The 24,230-nt window shown below is 41.0% G+C and overlaps 2 protein-coding genes and 1 long non-coding RNA gene across 6 annotated transcripts; 1 reads left to right on the forward strand and 2 right to left on the reverse strand.

The window, feature by feature from the left end:
- Nucleotides 1–1,278: 1,278 nt before the first annotated feature.
- LOC138411764 (uncharacterized) lies at nt 1,279–2,608 on the reverse strand. The gene is made up of 2 exons (XR_011244257.1): nt 2,312–2,608; nt 1,279–1,557 (listed from the first exon to the last, which is right to left on the reverse strand). It is a non-coding gene; the product is annotated as an uncharacterized lncRNA (long non-coding RNA).
- A 1,668-nt stretch (nt 2,609–4,276) lies between these two features.
- nfe2l2a (nfe2 like bZIP transcription factor 2a) lies at nt 4,277–11,580 on the forward strand. Its single transcript, XM_020090231.2, has 5 exons — nt 4,277–4,611; nt 7,812–8,081; nt 8,295–8,387; nt 8,474–8,677; nt 9,934–11,580. Exons 1-5 carry the CDS (start codon nt 4,573–4,575, stop codon nt 11,197–11,199), a joined length of 1,872 nt encoding a protein of 623 aa, XP_019945790.2. The 5' UTR covers nt 4,277–4,572; the 3' UTR covers nt 11,200–11,580.
- A 659-nt stretch (nt 11,581–12,239) lies between these two features.
- On the reverse strand, nt 12,240–18,362 carry hnrnpa3 (heterogeneous nuclear ribonucleoprotein A3). Of its 4 annotated transcripts, none has more exons than XM_069532397.1 (11): nt 18,106–18,362; nt 17,269–17,391; nt 17,023–17,169; nt 16,732–16,942; nt 16,545–16,634; nt 16,365–16,439; nt 15,636–15,683; nt 15,357–15,494; nt 15,109–15,225; nt 14,960–15,030; nt 12,240–13,504 (listed from the first exon to the last, which is right to left on the reverse strand). In XM_069532397.1, the coding sequence occupies exons 1-10, from the start codon at nt 18,109–18,111 to the stop codon at nt 14,975–14,977; spliced, it is 1,011 nt and encodes a 336-aa protein (XP_069388498.1). In that variant the 5' UTR covers nt 18,112–18,362; the 3' UTR covers nt 12,240–13,504; nt 14,960–14,974. The 4 variants fall into 4 exon arrangements, with proteins under 4 accessions (XP_069388498.1, XP_069388499.1, XP_019945803.1 ...); XM_069532398.1 differs by having other exon boundaries at nt 15,369–15,494; nt 18,106–18,244; XM_020090244.2 differs by lacking the exon at nt 12,240–13,504 and adding an exon at nt 14,195–14,858.
- Nucleotides 18,363–24,230: the final 5,868 nt, after the last annotated feature.

The following is a 24,230-nucleotide window of genomic DNA, read 5'->3' on the forward strand; positions in this document are numbered from 1 at the left end:
TCGGAAATATCAGCTTCAAACGACCACAGCTGTTTCCACAGACCTGTAAACTGGATTTTCTCGTTTGCCAAATTTGGGTTTTATCGATACATCACGATACAATATTCATTCACCATGCAGTTTCTTTTATTGTGATCTAAGCCTTGTTTTGATCATTTAAATTTAACATTCTCTTATTGTTTTTACATCTTATCCTGTCTTAATATACTCTTTGCACTTTGAGCTGCTTTTTATTCTATGAAAAGTTCTATACAAAGTCTTCACCTGTAACCATTGTTGTCTAATAATAGTGATTTCACAGATAGTTAATAGGCTGTTAGGCATTAGATTAGATAAGGATTAGATCTAAAATTGTGGGTTGATTAAATCTCACCATGAATAGTGCCAAACATTTCCTGATTTCATCTTGTGAAATGTGTGGTCAGGACAAATATAATATTGTTGCTGTGTATTTTAACATGTTCATATCTGTCTGTCCCGAATGATTAAATATGATGATGTAACATTTTCGTTTAATTCTAAAAAAAAAAAGATCTATTAACATAAAAAGCAAAAGTGACAAAGAAAAACCGAGGGGCTCCTGAATGCATCAGTTTACCTGTTTCCCAGGATGCTTTGCGGCATGCGGCTGGGTCACAGACTTTATGAAGAGGGCTGGTTGCATATTTTTCATTGAGTCAGGAATTTAAAGCCAGTTTGTAGAGTTGTAAAGTGGAGACAGCAGAAATTCAGCTCTTCTAGTGTAAAAACTAGAGGGAAGCCGGTCCTGTGCACAGAATATAGTTAAACAGAAAAAAAAAGTACATTACCAATTTAGTTTTTTTCAATTTAAAGTGTGTCCACCCTGTGTATTTAAGTATTATATTGTATACTTAGGTAATGAGCTTACCCTGAGGTGGTAACAGATATATTGTTTAAAGACCAATCCCTTTTTTGCTGCCACATTTTTAAGTCATAATTTATCTGACTCACTTAATAAAGCAACATCATCAAAGTGTCATGATTCATCATGTGTTATTTTTAATTAAGAATATATTGATAAAGAGAATCGGGAGTAAACTGAATCAATGTGACTTTGCTGTTTACCTTTCTGCCTCACCTCCATGCAGTCACCTGACCCGCATGTCTACTGCTTCCATATGGTACACAGCAATGCTCTTAAAGTGAGAGATTTCACTCAGTTACAGTGCACAAAGGATGAGAAACAGAGCGGCTAAACTGTAGAATACAAATAAACTGTGGTCACATTATCAGAAAAAAAGACAAGAGACTGTGATAAAATGCTTAAAACAGGGAGGAAACTTTATTTGAAAATTTAAAAAAAGTCATTTGCAAATTAAATTCATCAACAATCTAAACGTCCGGATGTTTGACGGATCTTATTTCCCAATGGTTCAAAGCATTAACTCCCAAAACAAAGTTCTGTAATGCACTGACTGCAGGCAGCTAGAGTCTGAGTGTATCACAGAACTTTATTTGGAAAGCCACAGTGCCACCTCATAGGTTTGTCCTTGTGTCGAGACACTTATCCTCCTCATGACCGGGTGCTCCTTTAACCTGCAGTAAGCAAGGGGAAACAGGAGATCCATTTTGTATTATCTTCTTTCTATACTTCACTTTAACACAAAATATACTGCACAATTACGCAACAAGACATTTCCCATATAGAATGAGACCGGTTAGAGCAGATTGCTAAATGTAGCAGAGACTTGAATGCTTGTGAGTGGGCCTACAGGGAGGCTCGCTGTAGAGCAGGTAAAGCAGACCATATGGAGACTTTTTACACATGTGTCAACTCACTACAGCAAAGATCCAAAGGCTGGATACCATTTGTGATTGTTCAATAAGTGGAAAAACATCCTAAAATATATCCACTTACCTCAGTAAGCATGAGCATCTGGATGTTTGTAAAGTTAACACATTAATCAATATCTACTCGAGGTGACATGAGGAACGTTTCCAGTTTTGGATGATCCTACTTTAAAGAGGTTTTATTTCACTTTTCTACCAGCGTGTCATCCATTCTACCTGTTGAGCTTTTGTCAACTTTGTGAATTGAACGGGCCCTGCATGGAGGCTGAGTGAGCTCAGCACGAAACAATGCAGATGGATATGATCGCAATGTGGAAAAGTGCTGAGGGCCAGATGAGCTCCTCACTTCTGTCACCTTTAAATCCAGCTGCACTTGAACAGCAGTCAACTTTGTGAGAGACGCACAAGGGAATAAAATAACACCCCATTACGAACATGAGGGTCACAGTGATCGTGCAGCAGAGGTGATATGAAGCAGGAAAAGTAAGTCATACTGTACCTGGTGGAGGTATGGACGCGTAAGGGGGAGCAGCTGCAAGCCAACACGAGGGGGGCAAATAGTCTGGATGATTACAAAAAATGCAAAAAGCAGAGGAGCTTGATCTGCTGCTGATCCACCATGGCTGGGCTCATGGTGCAAACCGCCCGGATCGTGTCGGTGGTGCGGGACTTGCAGCGCTGCTCTGGTCGGTGAGGTGGTTTCACTGCTGCCGCCGCCGCTTCCACCTTTTTTCTCCTTCTTCTCCTTCTTCTTCCCCCCCTCGCTCCTGTGCAGTTCACTATATGCAGCTGGAAGAATGTCGACGTGGAGCTGCCAAACGTGAACGCGTGATCGTGAGCGCGCACGGGGGAGAGGAGGGGAGGGTGGGAGGGAGGAATGGGGGGAGGTAGAGAGAGTCGAGGCTTTTTTGGTGTAATTTCACGCAGTGGCACAGTCGAGCTGCACTTCAGTGTGAGACTCTCCACACATACGTGTTATGACAGACTCAGCCTCTCGGAACACACTTTAAACTGCAGCTGGGTCTGACGCATGAGGTGTCACAGTGGACCAGGTTCAATCCACTTACGGAGATTCTCTCAAATAAGAGTAGCCTGATCTGTGAAGGACTAAAAGTGAGGTAATTTAAAGTTTACAGCTGATGTGTCTGACCTGTCCACATGTAGTCAACGTATTAGGATCCTTCCCTCCAGCAAAAGCAACAATACCACAGTAGAGATGTTGCAAGAAGAGGCCCCTGCATTCAAAGAACTGAAGCGTAATCAACAAAATGTGCTAAAAGTAGAGATAATCATTCAGGAGAATACTTCATTTAAATGTTAGTCTATTGTATAGGCCCACTATAGCACTTAAATAAATACAGTTTATTATTATCACTTTATATGATATAACTAAATTGTTAAATTGTTTCCTGATACATTTGTGTTCGTAAAGCTTCAGCTTCAATCTTAATCCCCTGCAGTAACTTAACTAATGTAGTCTATTGAGTTTCCTTCTGAAATGTCAAGGAAAGTAGCTCAATCATGTGTATAACATAAACTATCAAAATATACAGCTATGAAAGACGGTGCTTGATAGAAATGACACATCTTATTCTTAATTGCAGTTTCAAGGTAGTTTAAATACTTATCTTGCGTATTTCCAAGGGGGGACTTCACTTTTAAACTACTTTGTGGGATTTCTGTCATCCCTGTCACTACTTTCTGGGAAAACTGTACTTTTTACTTTTATTTCACAGGTGCCCTTATTTTGTTATTGCCCATGTTAAGATGTTATATATAAAACAATATACATATGATCATCAAATATGAAAATAACATGCTGCATTATGCTACAATAAACCAAGGAGCAGTTAAAATGAGCTCCATCTCTATTAACTAAACATTGAAGTGCTCTTACAAGTATGATTATAATAATAGAGGGTCATTACTTGTGCAACAGATACTTAAAAAATATACTTTGAGTAAACTCTGACATGCAGAACCTTTGCCTGTAATCAAGTATTGTATTGCAATTGAGTATCTTCACACTGTGGTACTTGTACTTCACATACTTCTTCCTCCCCTCACTGAAGTCCATTGAGTCCCAGCAGCAGTGAGTGAATTGTGGCTTTTCCACGGGGCATTAGGGCCCCAGGGGCCTCCAGCTCCACACTGGCCATGGTCACCAGCAGGGGGCGCTATGCACCAAACGAAACCCTTAAGATGACGGCGTTGAAATCTAAAAGGAAACGTAGTTTTTACTTTTATAATTATACCTGAGCCGAATCAGAGACAGACTTCAAACTGCTTCTTATATAAAATGCAGCCAAAAATGTTTTCACGTAGAGTAACAACCACAACTTCTTTGTTTTGTCATTTCACTTTATTTATAATCACCATCATGATCAAGGGTAATTGTACACACAAGTATATAAAATCATATAAACATGTTATGTTTTTATTTTGTAAAAACCCTGTTTCCTGGTTGCTGCGTGCGCTCGGCCCAGCGGGCTCCACAACGCATGCACACACCGCCCTCATCTCCAGCCTCATAGGCCGGAGAGAGGGGGACGATCCCGGCTCCGCAGCTCGGTGGGCAGGGCCTTCGCTTCCGTGATGTTCATTAGATTAAGAGGAAGCAATATTTCCCTCAAGTCAGCTGCTGCGACGGACTCTGTGCACAGCCCCGGGACCGCTCGCCATTTTTAATCTAGCGCTCGGGGAATAACACACACACGTTTACCGGCCAGAAGGCGTCTCTTCGCGGCGGGACAGATCTCCATGATGCTGGAAACGGAGGTGATGCATCCCAGTCAACAGGTAAACGCACTGTTTCTCCCCAGAGGTCATGAGAAGTGGCTCACATGGACCTGCTGACTGTTTTAGAATGTGATCTGATAGGGAGACAGCTCAGGTAAAGTTTTATTCTTAAATCGTCAAGTGTAAAGGGACAGCCTGGTTATAGCACAGATCAGACATTAGAATATAAGAGTAACAGCTGTGATATAGAAAACACCACAACAACACCTTGTATTACAGGGTTTATATGAAGATATATTAAGTTTGTCCTCTTTCTTTTCTGATAGTCATCAACTTGTGACGTTGTCCCTCAGTAACTAAAAGTACTGTTTGAATACAAAAACAACAAATGACATTATTTCTTTCATTCTGACAAGTTTGGTAAACACTGAAGGACCTCTCCCCCCCCCCCCCCCCCCCCCCCCCCCCCCTCCTTCCCCTCCTTCCTCCTCCCAGCATGTGACCCTGTGTCTAATACACACAAGCCAGTGCATTGTGAATGATTTCTTGTAAAGGCCGCACTGTTTCCTCGGTCCTCGCTGTTTATTGTGAAGTTATCACATGTTAAGTAAACCTTGTAATCTCATAGTAGACTAAACCGAATGAGGTGTTGATTAATTTTCTTCTAGAGGAATCTGTTGTAAGAAGGAAGTGTGTCAGTGGACGTAACTAGTGGAGACCCTGAGGGGGTTGTTTTGGAACATGTGTTTCATCACCTGTGGTCATGGCTGGGTGAAGGTGTAACAAACTGTTGGAGCCAGGCCCCACTTGAGGCCCTTTTTTCATTTTAGCTGAAGGAGAGGTAAATGAACAACCCACACTTGAAAGCAAACACGCTTTTGTATCACTCCTCTATCACCCGGGGTTGTCTTGTTCTTAACATGTTCTGTGTCACCATGTTTTCTCCTTCACATAAATCTTCTGCTTGTTGTCTTGAACAGATGTCTGGGAATTCCAAATGATATTCTGAGCTAGTTTCCTTGTTCTGGTCTTAGTGCACAGGTCTTGTGACATCCACATCACAGATCCCATACTGATTACCTGATCTCATGCACACGCCCACATTTACACAATCTGTTTGCTGTTGATACAGAACATTAGCAAAGAACAGTATAATTTGGGTTATATGACATCATTATGTAACGGCTGAATCAATGACATGTGAAAGGGTGTGATTGAACTTTCGCTGTGTAGGTGAAGGAGCATTTTTAGATCGTGGATCTCGTATGACTCGTCTGATGAGCTTATGAGGTGTGACCAAACCAAACAGACAATAAGAGCGGTTTCTCCTTCGTGAAAACACGGGTGACATCAAGACGTGTGGTGCTCAGATATCCCACACGGACACTTCAGGGCACTTCCTCATTCCTGCAGAAGCCACAGTGTCTGGCTGTGTCCTCACCTCTGTCTGTGGGTGTGATTTATTGAAGGCGGAGCTAGTAACGCGTAATCCCTCAGCGGTCATGCCTCTGATGCAACACAGAGGCAATGAGGGTTAGTGGGTTCTTATTTTCCATGGTGACACAGTTGATGTCACAAAAACGGTCAACAGTGTCTTAAAATACATACCTGTGCTTGTTTCCTGTTATTATTATTATTATTATGGATTGTCAAGGTTTACCACACAAAGTGTTTTTCTGGAGAGAAAAACTTCCCGTCTGTTTCACATCCTTTTTTATTGTGTCTTGCTTCCTACAGCCCACGTGTGTTACAAACCATATGACTGCTTAAGGCACGATGAAGCTGAGGCCATTTACTAGAAAACCAGAGGAACAAACAAGTCACATGCTCAGACATATTCCGATGAACCAGTGTCCTGGGTTTATGCAACAACCCAGGGTCTTGTGAAATGGCTTCCTTCTGTAAATAAGTAAAAGAGCAGGGAAGAGACAGACACAGTTTATCTTGGACGTTCTTGGTTTAAAGACCTGAATAACATGACAATAACATTCGGCCCGGGAGGGAAAATAAACAGGAAATTATATTAGAATATTGTCAGAGTTGTTAAGTTTGCCGTGTAATAACATTCTGTCATAGAGGCGGCTCTCAATTATATGTGTAAACACTAAATGTGACTCATTTACTTTGAAGACACTGTAAGAATACTGATAAATATAAGGAAACAAGGTTTGTAATTCCACCCAGCAACAGATAGACAGACTTTATTTAGCTACATTCAAGAAAATTAAATAAAAAAATGTTGAAGCATTGCAGATCTATTTTTAAAACCAGTCATACACTAGACCCCCACCACCACCACCTCCACTGCCCAAGGGTCCCCTATTGTAACCACATTTGAATTCACTAGATCTGCATTTTTTTTTAAAGGTACAGTGTGTAGACTTTAGTGATATCTAGTGTTGCAGCTGAACACCACTCACCTCACCCTCTCCTTCCAAACATTAAAAATCACCTGTGGGAACCTTTAATTGTCATAAAAACTCAAAAGGTGTTTAGTTCATCCAGTCTGGACTAATGTAAAAAACATGGCGGCGTCCGTAGAGAGGGTCCCCTCGATGTTAATATAAAGTTTTAAATATAAAGGGCCTTTTCTGGGGTAAAGAAAACCACAATTCATACAATTTAGATGAAACAAACTAGTGAAAACATCATGAGAATTACTCTACTTTAAATTTCTGCCAATAGTTTCCTTTCACCTAAATCTTACACACTGGACCTTTAAATCTGCATCAAATTTGACACACTCAAAATAATTCATCCCCTAAATGATTTTTTTTCTTTTACAAGATCCATGAATTTTTCTCTGAGAAACCTTTTACTTCCCTGTTTTATAAATGTTCTAAAATATGATATGAGTGTTTGGGGTTTAACTTAACTGTAAAACTAAGGCGCTTGGGCATATGACGTGGCCTTATATGCAAGTTGGATTGTGAAAAACAAACTCACACCTCAGTGTAATCAGATGGGCAATGATCTCTTTGGTAAAGGGTATCAAGTGAGGATACGTGCTGGTGTGAGGTGGCAACAGGGGAAACAGAGACGTATATATCTATTATTCATGCAGCTTCTCCCTGTTGACATTAGTGCCAGTGCTGTTGTCAGTTAACAGATACTGAGGGACAGGGTGTGGCAGGTGCAGCAGCCACGCTTCACAGCAGGGACGCTCTCCCTCGCTTCAGTGCCGCTCGCACTCTTGCTGCCGGGCAGCATGGCTGCAGCTCTGAACTCCCCTCAACTGATCCGAGGTTCTCTCTCCCTAGGACATGGACCTGATCGACATACTGTGGAAGCAGGACATTGATCTCGGAGCCAGGCGAGAGGTGTTTGACTACAACCACAGGCAGAAAGAGCATGAGCTGCAGAGGCAGCGGGAGCTGGAGGAAGAGAAGAGGCTGCATCTGCTCCGGGAGCAGGAGAAGGCCCTGCTCGCTCAGCTACAGCTCGATGAGGAGACGGGAGAGTACATACCCCGCCCGCTGCCACCCAGCGCCCCGCTGCAGTCGTCTGTCACACCTTTAGAGGTTACACAGGTATGCACATTCATTGCTTCATTACTCAGAGGTGGTCTGCTCCCACCACATGTTATTGGTCATTGGCTGTGTTGTAGCTAGCACAACATCCTGTGAAATTACAGGCACACAGGTGAGTCTGTAGTTTTGCATATGTGTCTGCTGCAGCAGAAGAGACCTGAGCTCTATAAATATAAAATCACTATATTAAATGTGCCTCAACTTGTGTTGCAGAATGTCAGCTTCACTGAGCAGAATGGTGATGCCATGTCGTTTGATGAATGTTTGCAGCTACTAGCAGAGACGTTTCCTGTAGAGGAAACTGAGGTAAGAATATTGACCAAGTTATTACCACACATATCTTGCTGTATAGCGCACTAGAGTTGGAACTGAACGCTGTCACACTCTCGCAGAACCCTTCGGTGTGCCTGGACACAGCTGCTGTGTCAGTGCCCAGCAGCAGGAACAGCGTGATGATGTCCCCAGAGCAGCCACCTCTGCCACCAGCCACCCTCACCCCAGGTCCGATACCGCCGCCGCTGCCGCCACCACCACAGAGGATGTCCCTTGATTTGGAGCAGGCCTGGATGGAGCTTTTGTCCCTCCCTGAGCTGCAGGTATAATACATGGATTCTATTGCCTCAATGGCACTGTGGTTTGTGTTGTTGGACAAATACCCAAAGAATGCAACAACGGCAGGAGCCCTGCAGCAGAGGACAAACATGTTTTTGTTTGACCTATGAGAATGAGGTCTCACATATGTGGAGCTCATCCCACTGTGATTATGTTTCATTGTTGAGACCTTTTAGAGGATTAGGGAGGTGGGTGCTCAAGGTATGATCTGGTGTTTATGGTTAGTAGACACTAGCTTCATTTAACAGAGCTAGAAGACATGTCCTCTAATTACAGGCAGAAAGGTGGCCGTTTGTTTGTGGTGGGTTTTCATTCCCTGCCTTATCAGTTTCGTTTCAAGGTAGCTCATATTTGCATTAGCCGACGGGTGTAGTGTTTGTGCCATTTGTAGCCTTGACCTCTCACTGCGTTAGGGAGAGTAAACCTCAGATATTACCATGAAGCGGCCCTGCCTTAGATCCTCTGGCAGGCTGCTGATAAGATGCATGTAATACAAACAAGCTTCAGTTTTTAGACACTGCGCTGTGGAGATAAGGTGGTCGGTTAACTTCACACCAACACGAAGCTAGGAAACTGGTATAAGTGATTACTGAGCTATTTCATCGACTGGATATTTAAGTTAGTTATGCAATCACACCAGAAACCACAGGTTCTCAATTTCCTTTCTCAGCCAAGGACCCACTACAAGAATGTAAACAAGAAAATATTCTGTATTCATGTATGTCCCTTGGAATAATTTGACACATCTTATCTTTTTACACTTAAGTGAAAGAACAAGAGAAATATTTTAGAAAGATAATACACATTTAAAAAATATTTTTACCATCATTTTAATGTTCAATCAGCTGGGAAAAGTGCACGGCTAAAAATACCCTGGATCTCGCTGACCAAATCTTTATTGTTTAGGCTTGTTTGAAGTGGAATAAGGCAATTTCAACACAAACTGTAAATCCCAGATTATAATATTTGGCTCTGTTTGAGATTAATGGCACTTCTTAAATTTGGCATGTGGATAATGGGGTCGGTCTGAAAGCCTGTTACACAAGCAGTTAAGTTTTTGTGTCAGATCATGAAAAGCCAATGAGAGCAGTGTACATGCAACCACGACACATGCAATACACACACAGCTTCATGTTAGCGTGTTAAAGTCCTTGTATCCGACACTAAAAACAGCAAAACATGGAACTTGTACTGTCATATGCTGATTGTATTCAAAACATTCTTTATCTTTTTCTTCTAGCAATGCCTGAACATGCAAATGGAGGACACACTGGAGACAACCACTTATTCTCTTCCAAACAGCCCCGAAGTACAGAATCCAAACTTCACGTTTTACCCCATGACCAGTCTCACAGAGGGGGAAACAAACAGTTTAAATGTTTGTCCTGCAGAGTTCATTAATACATTTGATGGGTCTGTTCCCAGTATGGCTCCACCGGACAGTCTCAGTCAAATGGAGGTGAAAGCTCCTGAGTTAAATACTAACTTTGGTGCAGAAAGTTTCTGTGACATTTTTTACCCCAACACCATCCTGGAGGAGAGCAGCGGTCAGCATGGCCTTGAAGGAAATGAAAGTTCAACCATTTCCGATATTCCAAACAAGCCTTCCTTTACAACCATGGACCTTTATAGCCTCTCGCCTGGAGATGCATTTGACAGAGGCAAACAAAATCTAATGGCTGAAATGCCAGACTCAGATTCAGGCATCTCCTCAAACACAAGTCCAAATGCTAGTTCACCAGCAAAATCTGCATTTGGAGACGGGTCCTTTGGTTACAGCGATTCCGACATGGAGGAGATGGACCACAACCCTGGAAGCGCAGAGTCCGACTACTCAGAGATGCTCTCGCTAAATTTCCAACCGGATGACGATCAGACAGTAGTTTCTGTATCTGCACAGATAGGGCAGCCACACCAGCGCCATGAGAAGAAACTAAAACTATACAAGACGGACCTGGCAGAGGAGAGTGACCACAACAATGTGCCCTTTACCAAAGACAAGCAGAAGATGCGCTCAGATGTGCGTCTCCCCAGAGACGAGCAGAGGGCCAGGGCCCTCAAAATCCCCATGAGCGTGAGCAGGATTATCAACATGCCTGTTGACGACTTCAACGAGATGATGTCAAAGCACCCACTGAATGAGGCCCAGCTGGCCCTGGTCCGAGACATACGCCGCCGCGGCAAGAACAAAGTGGCTGCCCAGAACTGCCGCAAACGCAAGATGGAGAACATAGTGGGCCTGGAGGGCGAGCTGGACTCCCTGAAGGAGGAGAAAGAGCGTCTGCTGAGTGAAAAGAGCCAGAACATCACTAACATTAAGGAGATGAAGCAGCAAGTCAACAGCTTGTACCTGGAGGTCTTCAGCCTGCTGCGGGACGAGAAGGGGAATCCCTACTCGCCGTCCGACTACTCCATCCAACAGTCGACCGACGGCAGCGTCTTCCTCGTCCCTCGCATTAAAAAAACTTTCATCAAGGGCGAGGACAACTACTTGTCTCCCATGTAGTATGGTACTGCGTTAACATAGTAATACTATGCAATAACCTTGTAGTCGCTCAGCTTTAAAGTATCAGTAGCTCAGAACTATTGTATAGTTTTCGTTTACTCCTCTTGAATGTGTAATATTTTTGATATTTTACTTTTGTACTCTGATATGCTCACAGATCCAATATTGTATGTAAATATACACTTAAATGCATTTGAGATTAACTGTGACGTGGTATTTGTGTGTATATATATATTGTATATAAATTATATTCCTGTATGCTAATGATTGTTTCAATCATTGCTACCTATATTTTATAACTTTCCACTTCATGATTTGCTGCCCAGGTTTTTTTTTTTTTTTTAATTTCTGTGCTTTTCAATAAACTATTCCATCGCTATATATTGTCTCAAGTTTCCTGAGAAGAGAACATTCTGTTTTGAGCTGCAACCACAGCCTGCAACAGATTAATGCCAGATGGATGTATAGCATAAGAAATGATGACATAACTTACCACATGTTTAAGTCAGGTCTCAACTGGAAGGCTTCACCATTCAGGACCATTGAAGCAGAAAATAAAAGGAAACTCGTCATAGGTTTAATCCACTTTTCACAATCTGCTTGCATTTTATTGGGGCAAAGCTTGTTTGTACAGTAACCTAAATCTTTTAATGCTGTGAAAGTCCCTTCGTAAAAAAAAGATATCACACCCACTGCACTCATTGTGCTACACAACAAAGAGCATAATTGTTGAGCCACAGTGGAGCGTGCTCAGTGTGAACTTGCATGACAACTTCACAATGGCACACTGGCCAAGCCTAGTCAAAGGTAAAGCCCTTCGCAATCACCGTGTGCTCTCTACGTGCACTTTCACACACAAACACCGCCCCTTGATCCGCAGGCATGTGTTCTGCACCTTCAACTTCAGAGTGTGTGTCGAACTGAAGTGGGACAAAGTCAGGATGTCTGACTCAAGAAAATCCAACAAAACCTTTTAACAGTTGTATCATACAAACTTTTTGTGTTGCTTTCAAGTGAGTTTTGGAAAATAATTACTCACATCAGGAAAAAATGTTTTTATTTTTAGAACAAAAATCCATACATTTACATTCACATTATTTAAACAAACAGCTGTTGACTGAAACTGGTGAACTTTCTCCAAGCTCACATTCATTACACTTGAATGTGTTATTAAGTCATCATTCTGCATCCCTCAGTAGAAACATTTCCCTGTAACTGGTTGCAAAACATTATCAGTCATTGTGTTTTCCCCTGTGAGACTCACATGACCTGCCTGTGTGAATCCTTTCAAATACAAAACGCTCAAGAGAAGAAACGTAGCTCGCTCTCAGTTTATTGAAGGTTGAAAATGCTTATTAATGCGTATTCATTTTAAAAGGCTAAAATTATACAAAATTAAATAATTTAAAGATATTTGGAGAAATGATTGCTCTTTCCTCAAATGCTCAAATACTTCTGGTTGATACAAGTGTCAGGTTCAGTAAAAACGGATCTGTAGTTCCCATATTTAAGAGAAAACTACCCTTGACATCTGAACTTATTTTGAATTATCAGGAGGTCAATCTAATACGCCAGAGTTAAACATACAGCTAACGCTTCCTGTTCAGAATGCTGATTACTTTCGAACCATTTATTATTTCCTGCCATGTTCTTTGAGAATGTTTCGATTCATCTTTTCGGTTATCTAACTTGTTGCCTTAACAACCAGCTCATTTAAGTGCTCCAACTCTAAAATGTATAAAACACGAGTATACTATATTGCTATGAGCAGTCTTATCAATTATTGGGATGCCTTTTGAGTAATAAGTGTTTCTACATGAGGCCTTTATATTTTTTACCACTTAGTGATCAGAAGGGATAACAATGGCCTTGTTACTTATATGACTTGACTGCTAACTTGCTATTAGTCTCTATAAATAAATAAAGTTATTGGTAATTCTGGCAATTCATCAAGAAAAAAATGGATAGATTATAATGAAAATAACTGTAGGTGGCAGCTCTATTCTTTGTGGTTATTGTTTTATTTTTTCAAGAGTGATTCATCACTATCAAATTGATCAGAATTGGCTAAGAATAAAACGATAATAAAACAATACTAAAGGTAAACCAAGCAGTATGGTCAAGGTCTGGAATAATACTGGGCGTCATCCAGCTCAGTTTAACTAAAAGACCTTACAACATATGCACTGTTAACATAACAATACGAGCAGCCTTGGATAATATTTTGAAAAATTCTTACCCATCCAGAACCTTCCATGTTATCAGGTCTTTACAGATTTTCAGCAAGAAGAGACTCTTTCCACATCTGTAAATCAAGCAAAGTGGTTACTCTTACCTGCTCCATCTTCTTAAAGTCAGCTTTTTGTGAAATATACTCACTCCCTTTCCTCGTTAATGTCTCAACTCTAGCATTTGCTGGCAAAACTGAAGTATCTCTGACTTAAAGAGTGGATCTCCAATGTGTCCGGGAACTAGTCTTTCTTCGCTAGCACCGGCTGCTGAAGGGTTTAGCTAGCCTTGAAAACATTGACGATTGATGCTCACTACCAGGCACGACACTGCAAGCTTCCTCCATGGGCGTCGATGCTGCCTTCTCCTTTCTCTCTCAAAATGCTGACTGGTCCACTGTGCTGGGGGCTGAAGACGTCCTGTCTGACAGTCATCTGCAATCTTCCACACTAGCGATGCTGAGGGCCAAACTGCAGGTGCTTGTGGCTGTTAAACTCCTACTTGCTCAACACTGGCATATGTGGTGTGTATGGGCCCTTGCACTAGGACTACCCAAAACTCCCTTGTCATTGACCCTCATTCAAGTAAATACATTGAAAATGAATACACACTACATTCACCCACATTACGTCTTAAATAAAACTCCCAGAAGACAAGGAAGTTCTGGAGAGGCTGGTTTGCTGAACTTCACATTCATAAAGAGAAGACAACAGATCACAACCCATTTCATCTTTTTTTCTGAACCAATGACGCACTGAACCTCGTGTTACTTTACTACACAGTTTTATTCACTCTTTTTCTACCAATCAAAATATTTGAACAAATCTAGAATTCGGTTTGCTAGGAACAAGAAGAGTGAGGGATTCCCTAAATTCTAATCCAGATTGCTTATATGAGTTTGACATTGGTACTACGAACCATTTACATACTGTGCTTCACATACAAGAAAAATCAATAATACACTTGACACTTGGAATTGAGCACTCATAATAATGTGAGAAAGCAAAGTGGTGTAATTCTAGCTCATCTGAGGGCCTGATTCAACTAAATTATTTGACAAAAACCAGTTCCAAATATATTGCCCAGCAGAAAACTATCCATTTAAAAAGAATATGTGTTAAGAGCTGACTTAAAAAAAAATTAAAATTAAAAAGAAATAACAACAATTTCATCTTTACTCCTGATACCATAGGCACAGTATACACACACTTCAGCGCACAAAAGGAAAATGTCTTCATCGGGAAACATCTATCACAATTAGGGAAGGGTATCATCTGCACTCATGTCTTGTGTATACAGTCCTTCTTGATTCAGTAAAGTCTGACTTGTGTGTTCCTCTAATGCTTTCAGATGACTGCCTCAAAGTAACCTGCAGCTTTCCTGACCATTCCTTTGCTCACCTCCTCGCCTCTCCTGCTAAGAACTGAAGCCTGTTGAATGGATACAGGATAGAACAAATAGTTATTCTGCACTTTCATGAGCTCACTCTGTACTGTGCTAAGAGGGAGATGTGAAACTGAACGCTACTTACCAAAACATGAAATATTTAGTACCGCCGCGAGCCGTAGCCACCACCACCGCCACCACCAGAGTTGTAGCCGCCTGCAGAAAGATTTGGTCAGTGGATGTGTTGTTTTGAAATTTGTTAGTGACACAAAGAGTTCGGAGGGTGAATCTCACCTCCATAGGGTCCACCCGAGTTTCTGCCACCAAAGTTGTTTCCCTTCATGGGCCCATAGTTGGACTGCTGTCCACCATAGTTTCCAAAATCGTTGTAATTTCCACCTCCTCCATAACCTGATGATGCCAAATGTCCATATTAAGGTAAGGCTTGATTCCACCTGTCTAATACTTTTTTTTTTTTTTTTTTTTTTAAGATCTAGCACTAAATGTAACATGCAGAATTATGGGGTCAATTAAATTTTTACCTCCACCGTTACCTCCATAGCCTCCATCGCAGCTGCCACCATATCCTCCTCCCTGGTTGCCGTACCCTGGGCCACCACCTCCGTAGCCCCCTCGGCCTCCTCCATAACCTTGACCTCCTCCATAATTTCCTCCTGGACCTGAAATAATAAAAAACATGCAAACATAATTTTAATCCTCATCTATTAAAGTGGCATAATTAACTCATGTGGTATTAACATAACATAGTAAAACTCGATCAGAAGACATTTATACATCCTAAAGATTTATTAACAGCTCACCATTGTCAAAATCATCACCATAACCCCCTCTGCCGCCGCCATAGCCACCTGAAAACCAGGAGGGTAAAGTATAATAAATACAACAACAGTGATTTCTTTGTATATTCTTCAAGTCTTGTCCCAGAAGAGACTCAGTGAATATGATAAGGCCACTGTTGTGTTCAACATTTCACAAATATGACCAATGTATTTCTGCAGAGCAGCAATGTTGAAGACAACTGTCCGTCGCCTCTGGCTCTGTAACCACTTGTTTTGCATGTCAGTGCAGCCAATGAACTGATATGTACCATCACGGTACATTAATCTGTCTGACAACTGTAAATGAAATTATAGGCACAAGACTTACTACTGTTATCCTCTGCTAAGGTACCTTATACGAATCTCAATCAACACTGCTTTGTACCGCTACTGTCTGAAACATTTTAATTAAAGTTTAGCTCAACTCAAACACAAAGTAACAGTTCACAGACACAGCTGACAGAACAGAATAGAGCTGTAGGCTAGTCAGGCCAAGTTGAGTAACCGGTTTAGTTGGTTATGACCGTTATTATATATATTATTTGCTGATCAAAAAAAGAGATTCATTTTTTGTGAATGTAAAACTTTGGTGTAGACTTCTTTCATCATACAAACATCATCACATGTTCTGCCAAGAGATCCCTTTCACCTAAATCTTACACACTGGACCTTTAACACTAGACACTCATCAGATAAGTAAATATGACTCACCTCTGCCACTAAAGTTGCCACCACCTCCAAAATTACTCCCTCTGCCCATGAAGTTTCCAGATCCTCCACTCCTGTCTGATATAAAAAAAAAAGAGGACAAATTTAAATAAAGATTAGATACTTCAAAATGTAATTGTCATATAAGACAGCACATTTATGATCCATTCGATGTGCACTTACCTCTGTTGCTGGACATAGCACACATTTCCTGTTTTGACAGAGCTTTCCTGACCTCACAATTGTGGGAGTTGATTGAGTGGAACTTCTGAGCTGTAAGGACAAAGAAAAAAAAAAGAATGTACTTCTACACCATTACTTAACATTTCCTAACAGCCAAGATATCTCTGAAGTCTAAATAACCACATACCAACAATTTTATCTACAGTGTCGTGGTCATCAAAAGAGACGAAGCAGAATCCTCTCTTCTTCCCAGTGGAGCGTTCCTCCATGATGTCGATGCATTCGATCTTCCCGTATTTCTCAAAATGCTCCCGGATGTGATACTCCTCGGTGTCCTCCTTGATCCCACCAACAAAGATCTTTTTCACCGTCATATGGGCGCCAGGTTTGTTGGAGTCCTGAAACCAAGTGCATCAGTGAGCGCACATTAAACATTAATTACAGAATCTGCCGTCTTGTTTACTTGGGACTCGTTTACCTCTCTGGACACCGCCCTCTTGGGTTCAACAACGCGGCCGTCTACTTTATGCGGCCTCGCTTTCATGGCGTCGTCGACTTCTATTACCGAGGAGTATGTTACGAAGCCGAACCCCCGCGATCGCTTGCTGCTGGGGTCTCTCATCACCTGGAAACGACACAATGGCTCATGTCAACAGCTGGAGTGGTGTGTGGCTGTGTTTCTAATGTCCTGTTTATGCTCATCATTAACGTTACAGATACACACCACACAGTCCGTGAGGCTTCCCCATTGCTCAAAATGGGCCCGCAAACTCTCCTCCGTGGTCTCAAAGCTCAGCCCCCCGATGAAGAGTTTCCTGAGCTGCTCAGGTTCCTTAGATTCACAGTCCTACAAAAACATGGCATAACAAGAGAACACACAGAGTTGTATCGTAAATACTGTTACAGAATACCACTATCATACGTCATAACTAAGGGTACATAACGATACTTGTGTATTCCAGTAGACAGTGTCATATCCGTCACTAGATCCTTGACAGCCTGTATGTCTAGGATATTCCAGCTGTGGCGACATGCTAAGCTAACCACGCTTGTGAAAGGTTCAGTTAAATGTAATTTAAAGCAGCACACCGACATTTATTCTCTTTTTCAAGTGAACGTGTGATATCGAAACAGAAAATCAGCAGCGAGGCTATCGATGCGTGAAACGGCCTGACAGGCCTGGTTAGCTTTAGCATCAAGCTAGTTTACTCCGGGATAGCTGTAGCTCCACTGCTGTGCTATGTTTATTATACACATGACAACAAATTGCAGCATTAGCACATTCGCTGTGACACGTTAGAGTCGTGTGACCATCATCCAAAACCCAACGCAGAACCCGCAGGTGCCAACACCGCCCAGTTAGCTTGTAGCATTTTTGACAACCAATAGCTTAGCTGCGGCTTGTAAGCTAGCTCTCGAGCTGCGTTTCAGCTGCAGAAAACCCGCACACGAAACCGCACCGCCCCGCACCAGTTTTGCACATGTGACACGTTACGACGGTGGATTCGGAGCATTTGTACGTGCACGTTGGTTTAATTTGCAATATTTGGGAGCAGCTCACCTCCATTTCGCTGATGTCTGTGGTTCGCAGGCGCAGACAGTGAGCGGGTCACGTGACGAGGAAAGCTCTAAAGATGAGGAGGATGCAGCTGCAGGATGTCTGCTCCGTCCAACCTGCACCTTCAGTCCAGATACAACACAGAGCAGCTTCTGTGGCGCACGTGTACAAACTCTAAACTCTGATTCTGGTCATATGAGACGTTTTGTTCGACGGTTCAATCTTATATAGCTGCGTTAGGACAAAAGCGAAGATTTGCGCCATCTACTGGTTAAAAGAGAAACGACGACTCCTCACCAGACCCTGAACTAAGACAGACCTCAGTCCATCATGGCTGCGGCAGCATTTCATTTAAAAGAGTAAATGTTACGCTGCTGGTGTCCAAGTAGAAAATGTCACGACACTGTGCCATGCGTTGTAAATCTTTCGCTCATGCAACAGAACAATCTGGTATTTGTCTTTGTCCAAATTCATTGTGGAGGGTGACATCCTCTGTCCTTAACCCTCAAAAAGAGTAAGGAAAAAATAGTGGAAAAATACATGGACCTACTTGCCAAGTACCTTGAACAAATATGTGCATGTGTACCAAGGAAAAACAACACTGTTTCAGCTACCACAGCAAATTTGGATTTGCTATATGCACACTGTATGAAGTTCATGTATGAAAACGATATTTGAAAACCTCTTCACTTTGATGCATTTGAGACTGATGGATTCAGATGATTTCTGTAGGAAACAAATATCCTGTCCGGATTTGGTTGCTTAACCCTTGGGCATTCACTAAACAGCAGAAGAAAAAAGAAGTCATTTTAATAATCGTACTTAACTTGAATGATCTTTATGTGGTTTATTGTCAAATAAAAACATAAACAACAGGCCATAGACAACAAATATCCTGTGACAGGTTCAGATATGAGCCAGATGAACATTGTAGTGACAGGAGCTTAAAAGTGAGGTCTAACTTTTCAAATAAAAGCAGTTGTTCAATAATGTCATCATAATTTACTTTTTGTTTGTATTGCTTATATTACTTATTTTTCATATTTTGTGTGTTGAGATTGTACGTTTACTTATTTATGACTTCTACTTCTGTTTATATTTCTACTGTCCTCTTTGGGAAATGTCCCGGTATGTCCTTGGGACTATAAAAATAATTTTATCTTATCTTAAAAGTGCTTCTGATTTTGAACTGATTTCTTTGCATGAATCAAGTAAGAAGCTGTCAAACTGTCATGTGTTAGTACTCTGAGTAAGACCAGTGCCCTTGCTGCATGGCCTGATTCCCATTAGATTCAGTGGAAATGCTGCTTTTGTGCTGAAATGATACATAGTTTGTCATATGATTTTATTAGCCTTAACGGGATATGTTTATAGAAATGTGCAACTCGAAAACATAGCTCAAACAAAAATAATAATTCTCTTTCAGTGAATTTCAACATAGGGCTCATCTACATCAGTTACTGACACTGCAAGTCTCTTGTCAAAAACACTGACTGAAGATTTTTCTTAAAAGTCTAGAAACTATTAACAGGGAATGGAATAAATAACTCATTAAACCTGATTGATGTCATAAAAGTCTTTTTTCACTGCAGACATTTGTGTTGTTTGACTTATTGCTTTGTTCATCATCTTAAGTAGCCATCACACTTTTAACTTTCCATCTTTGTATTGTAAACTGTTGTGCTGCTACAGATTTAGCCTCAGCCGTCAGCTGTAATTGTGGAAATGTGGCCCACATCTGCGTTTTCAGTTCGAGTCAGATCTCACTGACAAGAATACTTCATCGGACGGAAGTATGATCTATGGTCCGTGTGACTGAGCCTTGTTGAGGCTGACCAGCATCTCCAAATATATGACTGTTTTATGGTTGAGACAATGTCTGTCATTAACTTTATTGTCGTGTGTGTGAGGAAAATGCAGCCCCAATAAAAGGGTAATGCTTTTCTGACAATAATATTGATGAGTATTTATGATAGGACCATAGTTCACATTCAAGAGCCAATTTGTGTTTTGCACCTTTTATTCCACTGCAGTAACTGTATTTGCTTGGAGATAATAGACATGTTATAGCTTTTACAGTACAGTATTACCGCCCTCTAAGTGTTATGGTAACATGGTTTTCACTTCAGAGCACAGACAGTAGGCTAGCCTTGCTCAGTGGAGATTATTTAAAGCAGTAATATCACCGCTGTCCTATTTTTATTGTTTTATTAATTTATATTCGCTGTCCTGCCTTGTGTGATCATGAGAAAACCATCTTCCGCTCTGAAAATTGGACCCTGTTGGACCGTTTGAGGACGCTGATGGTTCATCTGACAATAAAAAGCTGTATTTTATCCGTGCATTTGCAGTCGACACCTGTTCAGCAAGACCGTTGTCACACTTGGCACGTGGAGCCTGTGTGTGTCGCCGATGTTGAACTGGAGCAGATGGTCAAGAATATTGTCCAAATGTCATAATAGTTTTTTCCGTTGTTTGTTTTGGAACAAACAGGAGTTACAATCCCTTCAGGCATTCAAGCTAGGAAACATTATGTCACAGTTGTTCAGCTGTCTGTACCTGTTTGCTTCATAAAGGAACTGAAACTGTAGCTTTGTCACAGAGATACATTTAGTTTAATGTAATTATTATTTCTTATCATAGATAAATCACCCGTCTGAGGCAGGTAAGAAACCAAAAAGCTAAATCAATAAAGACATTGAGACTGATATTGTACAATTAACAGATAGAGACAACAGTATACAAATACACACTTAAACCCCATGTTTTTCATTATTACATGCCCTGTAATCTCGACTTGGAGGCTGATAAACAATCTCATGGTCAAAGAAGGAGAAGCTGAGCTGAGAGCGTGAGTAAACGGGGCAGCATCAGCCTCTCACAGGCGTAGTTTGACGGATGCTCTGTGTACACCCCCCACGCCCCAACCTCAGGACAACATGTTTGTTTGGTTGTTGATCACATCCCCTGGTCTTTGTACCAAACAGCCCCCTGACACAAAGATATATCACAGGTCCCACACACTGCTACCTGCCAGGGACATTTCTATTTTGTACTCTTCTGGTGACTGCTCTGCCAACACCGGTGAAAAAGAGGGGTTTTATTTCTAAATCAGTATCAGCTTCTGTTTGGTCATTGTATTTCTTTAGGCATGTATCACAGCTGCATATGCTGGTCGGCCTTCAGCTGTAGGTCCAGTGCAAGAAGACTGAGATTTAAATGCAATTAGCAGTTCATTTACATCAAATGGATTAAAAAGATGAATTAAATTATTAGTTAATGACACTCATAAAGACGTCTTGGTTTGCTGTGATTTACACAATCTCGGCCTTGATTGTAATTTTTTCCGCGACAAGTGAGTGATATAACGACCCCCTGAAATAGAGGGGGATGTCATTCCTGGTGTGGACTAAAAGGAAGCACTTAGAACCGTGATTAAATAATTAATACAGGTTTTATACCCATTTTACACTTCCAAATTATGGTTCGCCATATATCTGGGAAACAGCCACTGAGGAGAACCGTGTCAGCAAAAATGTAATGTACAGTAAATCTCTGCGAGGGAGGAGCCAGCGGCTGCAAATCATGTGCGAGGTTAGAGGTGACATGAATATAACCTTTCCCCCCTTCACTCTTATCAGGTGGCTGATGAAAACACACAGTATGGAAACACACTCACAAACACACATACGCACCTATACACACTCATTTATATAACTGTTCAGACTCTTGACCTTTGCATTACTTTAATTTGAGGATATTAATATGATTACTGCTCCTGTTTGTATTCTCCATCACTAAAGTTATAGAGGAAGTGATCCAACAGTAGGTGGCACCACATCACAATGCTCCACATGTGCCAGAGTCAAGTGATCACACATGAGAACTGATAACCTGCCATTTAATCCACTTTAAATTAAATAAAAGCAACTTTCTCTTCCGGATCCTGATCCTACACTTGCCTTAACACAGTTTTTTTTTTTTGCGATTTGCACAAACAAATATCTTTATTAGGATTGCTTACACAAAGAGCCTTTACTAACACAGGCCTCTTTTGTTTCCACTGTCCTCTAGATGGCACCATGGTCCACGAGAAGAAAAGCCTTTTACTACCAAATTATCTCACCTTGTAAATGTCAAACAATATTCCCCAAAACTAAATTATTATTTTTCCCATGTGTCACACCTCTGCCTCCTTGATTAAAACCAATCCCCAAAAAACCGTAATTATATTTGTTTCTATTTGTTCACATAATTGATGCAATTATGGAGAATGCACTTTTTGTTATTGGCCCATTAGCTGTTGAACCACAAAAATATACTTTAAAAGGCAGACTGGGGTTAAACGTACTGATTTATTTAAGAATTAGTTTGTGAAAAGTTTCAGGCATCACACTGCAGCATTTGTTTTCTCCTTATTTTTTGAGACACAAGTCATATATGTTTGCTTTGTCTTAACATTTATCACCTGAAATATTCTTAATGGCCCAATCGCTCCTCACAAACCCGGCCCTCCACTGCACACGGAGCTCTGGGTGTTCGAGGTTGACCTTGTCCACAGAAAGCGTAAACTTGGCTCCATGACTCCATTAGGGAAGCCCGCCTGCCATAACCTGGGTTTGGGCAGACGGACATACGCAAATGGAAACTCTGAGGAAATGGAGATTCAGAGCAGGGAAACCAGGGAGTCAATTTAGTCACTGTCTACTACCTTTTCACATGCAAGTACAAAGCCAATCTCAGATGCTGGTGTTGACGAGAATCTCTCTCTGAGGAATTTGGGGAGAGAACAATTCCTAGCATCTGTTTCCTGTTCACTCTGATGGAGGAAACCGGGTGTAAATCACACCAAATATAAATAGAATCAGCATTCAATTTACAGGAGCTAAAGTTATTACTGTGGCCTTGCTTTTTGCTTCTCGCCGTCACTGAAATGTTGTAAATACTCCTCACCCCAGAACTAAATGTAAAATATTACAAACCCCATTTCAAAAGGGATAACAACTATATCTTCTAGAATAACCCCTGAAGATCAAAGAAACTGCAGCATCCAGCATTATGATTGAAAGAGGGCTTTGGAGTTGTGTAGCATTGTATTTTAAATCCTATGAGGGGAATTAAAAAAGGAATCTTGATTTGCTTTATCATTCCAGCATTGTAAACTTGAATAAATGCAAAAATATATTTTGCTTGGCATAGCTGGTCATAAAATAAGTGTCATTATAATAATGATATAATGCTTCTGAATGTTAGAAAGATTAGTGGTTTCAGAGTCATAAACATCTTATCTCAGTCTTGGACTGAGAAAGAAATATTCTACTTATTAGCTTGTAAACACATTATATTGAATTTCCTGAGAAATTCAATGAAATTAACAACAATTAACATTTTAAGCTGATGCTTATGAGATATGAGAATGATGAACTGACACAATGAGATAAAGATAGAAGTTAATGTTATGGCTTTCTATCACGTTATTTTTATTTTTTGTTTCTACAATTTATGTAAAAGAGGGATAAATAACTTTTTTTTTTATAAAGGAACGGTCGTTGATTCTTTATCCCTCTTCACCTTTACTCAGTTATTTGTTTTGCTTGACACGACACATATTAGTTTCTATGAAAATGGATGCACTTTGTTTGCGTTTTAATATTGACGTGTTCCTCTTGTCTGATACATGGTGGCCATCACACTGTGTATTGATAGTGACAGAGCCTTTTAAATGAGCCACAGGTCAGGATGAGCTCTGAGCTCCTCTCCCCTTCTCCTGTACGTGGACAAATAATTACACCTCCCCTCCAAATGCTCTATGGGAGCAATAAAGTGTGCTCGGCTGTATATGCTTTGTCAATCCTTTTCTAAATGGATAATGCATTCTGGTGGGATTCAAGAAATTTGTGTGAAGTAAATCACAAAAATTGTCTAATTCTTGTGATTTTAATATTGCACAGAGTGAACTTCCCTCTGGTGTTTTCAGGTAAAATGGAAGGAGGAGGTGTGGTTATGCTGGGGGACAGTCCAACGCATTGGCCTATTGATGTCCAGAGAAGAGACGCAGATAGTGTGGTGTAATAAAAGCCTTTATTTACAGCTTCTCAGCGGAGAGCAACTGAGGAGTGCTGTTTCCC

The sequence above is a fragment of the Paralichthys olivaceus genome, chromosome 10, assembly GCF_024713975.1.
Source record: "Paralichthys olivaceus isolate ysfri-2021 chromosome 10, ASM2471397v2, whole genome shotgun sequence".
Lineage (NCBI taxonomy): Eukaryota > Metazoa > Chordata > Actinopteri > Pleuronectiformes > Paralichthyidae > Paralichthys > Paralichthys olivaceus.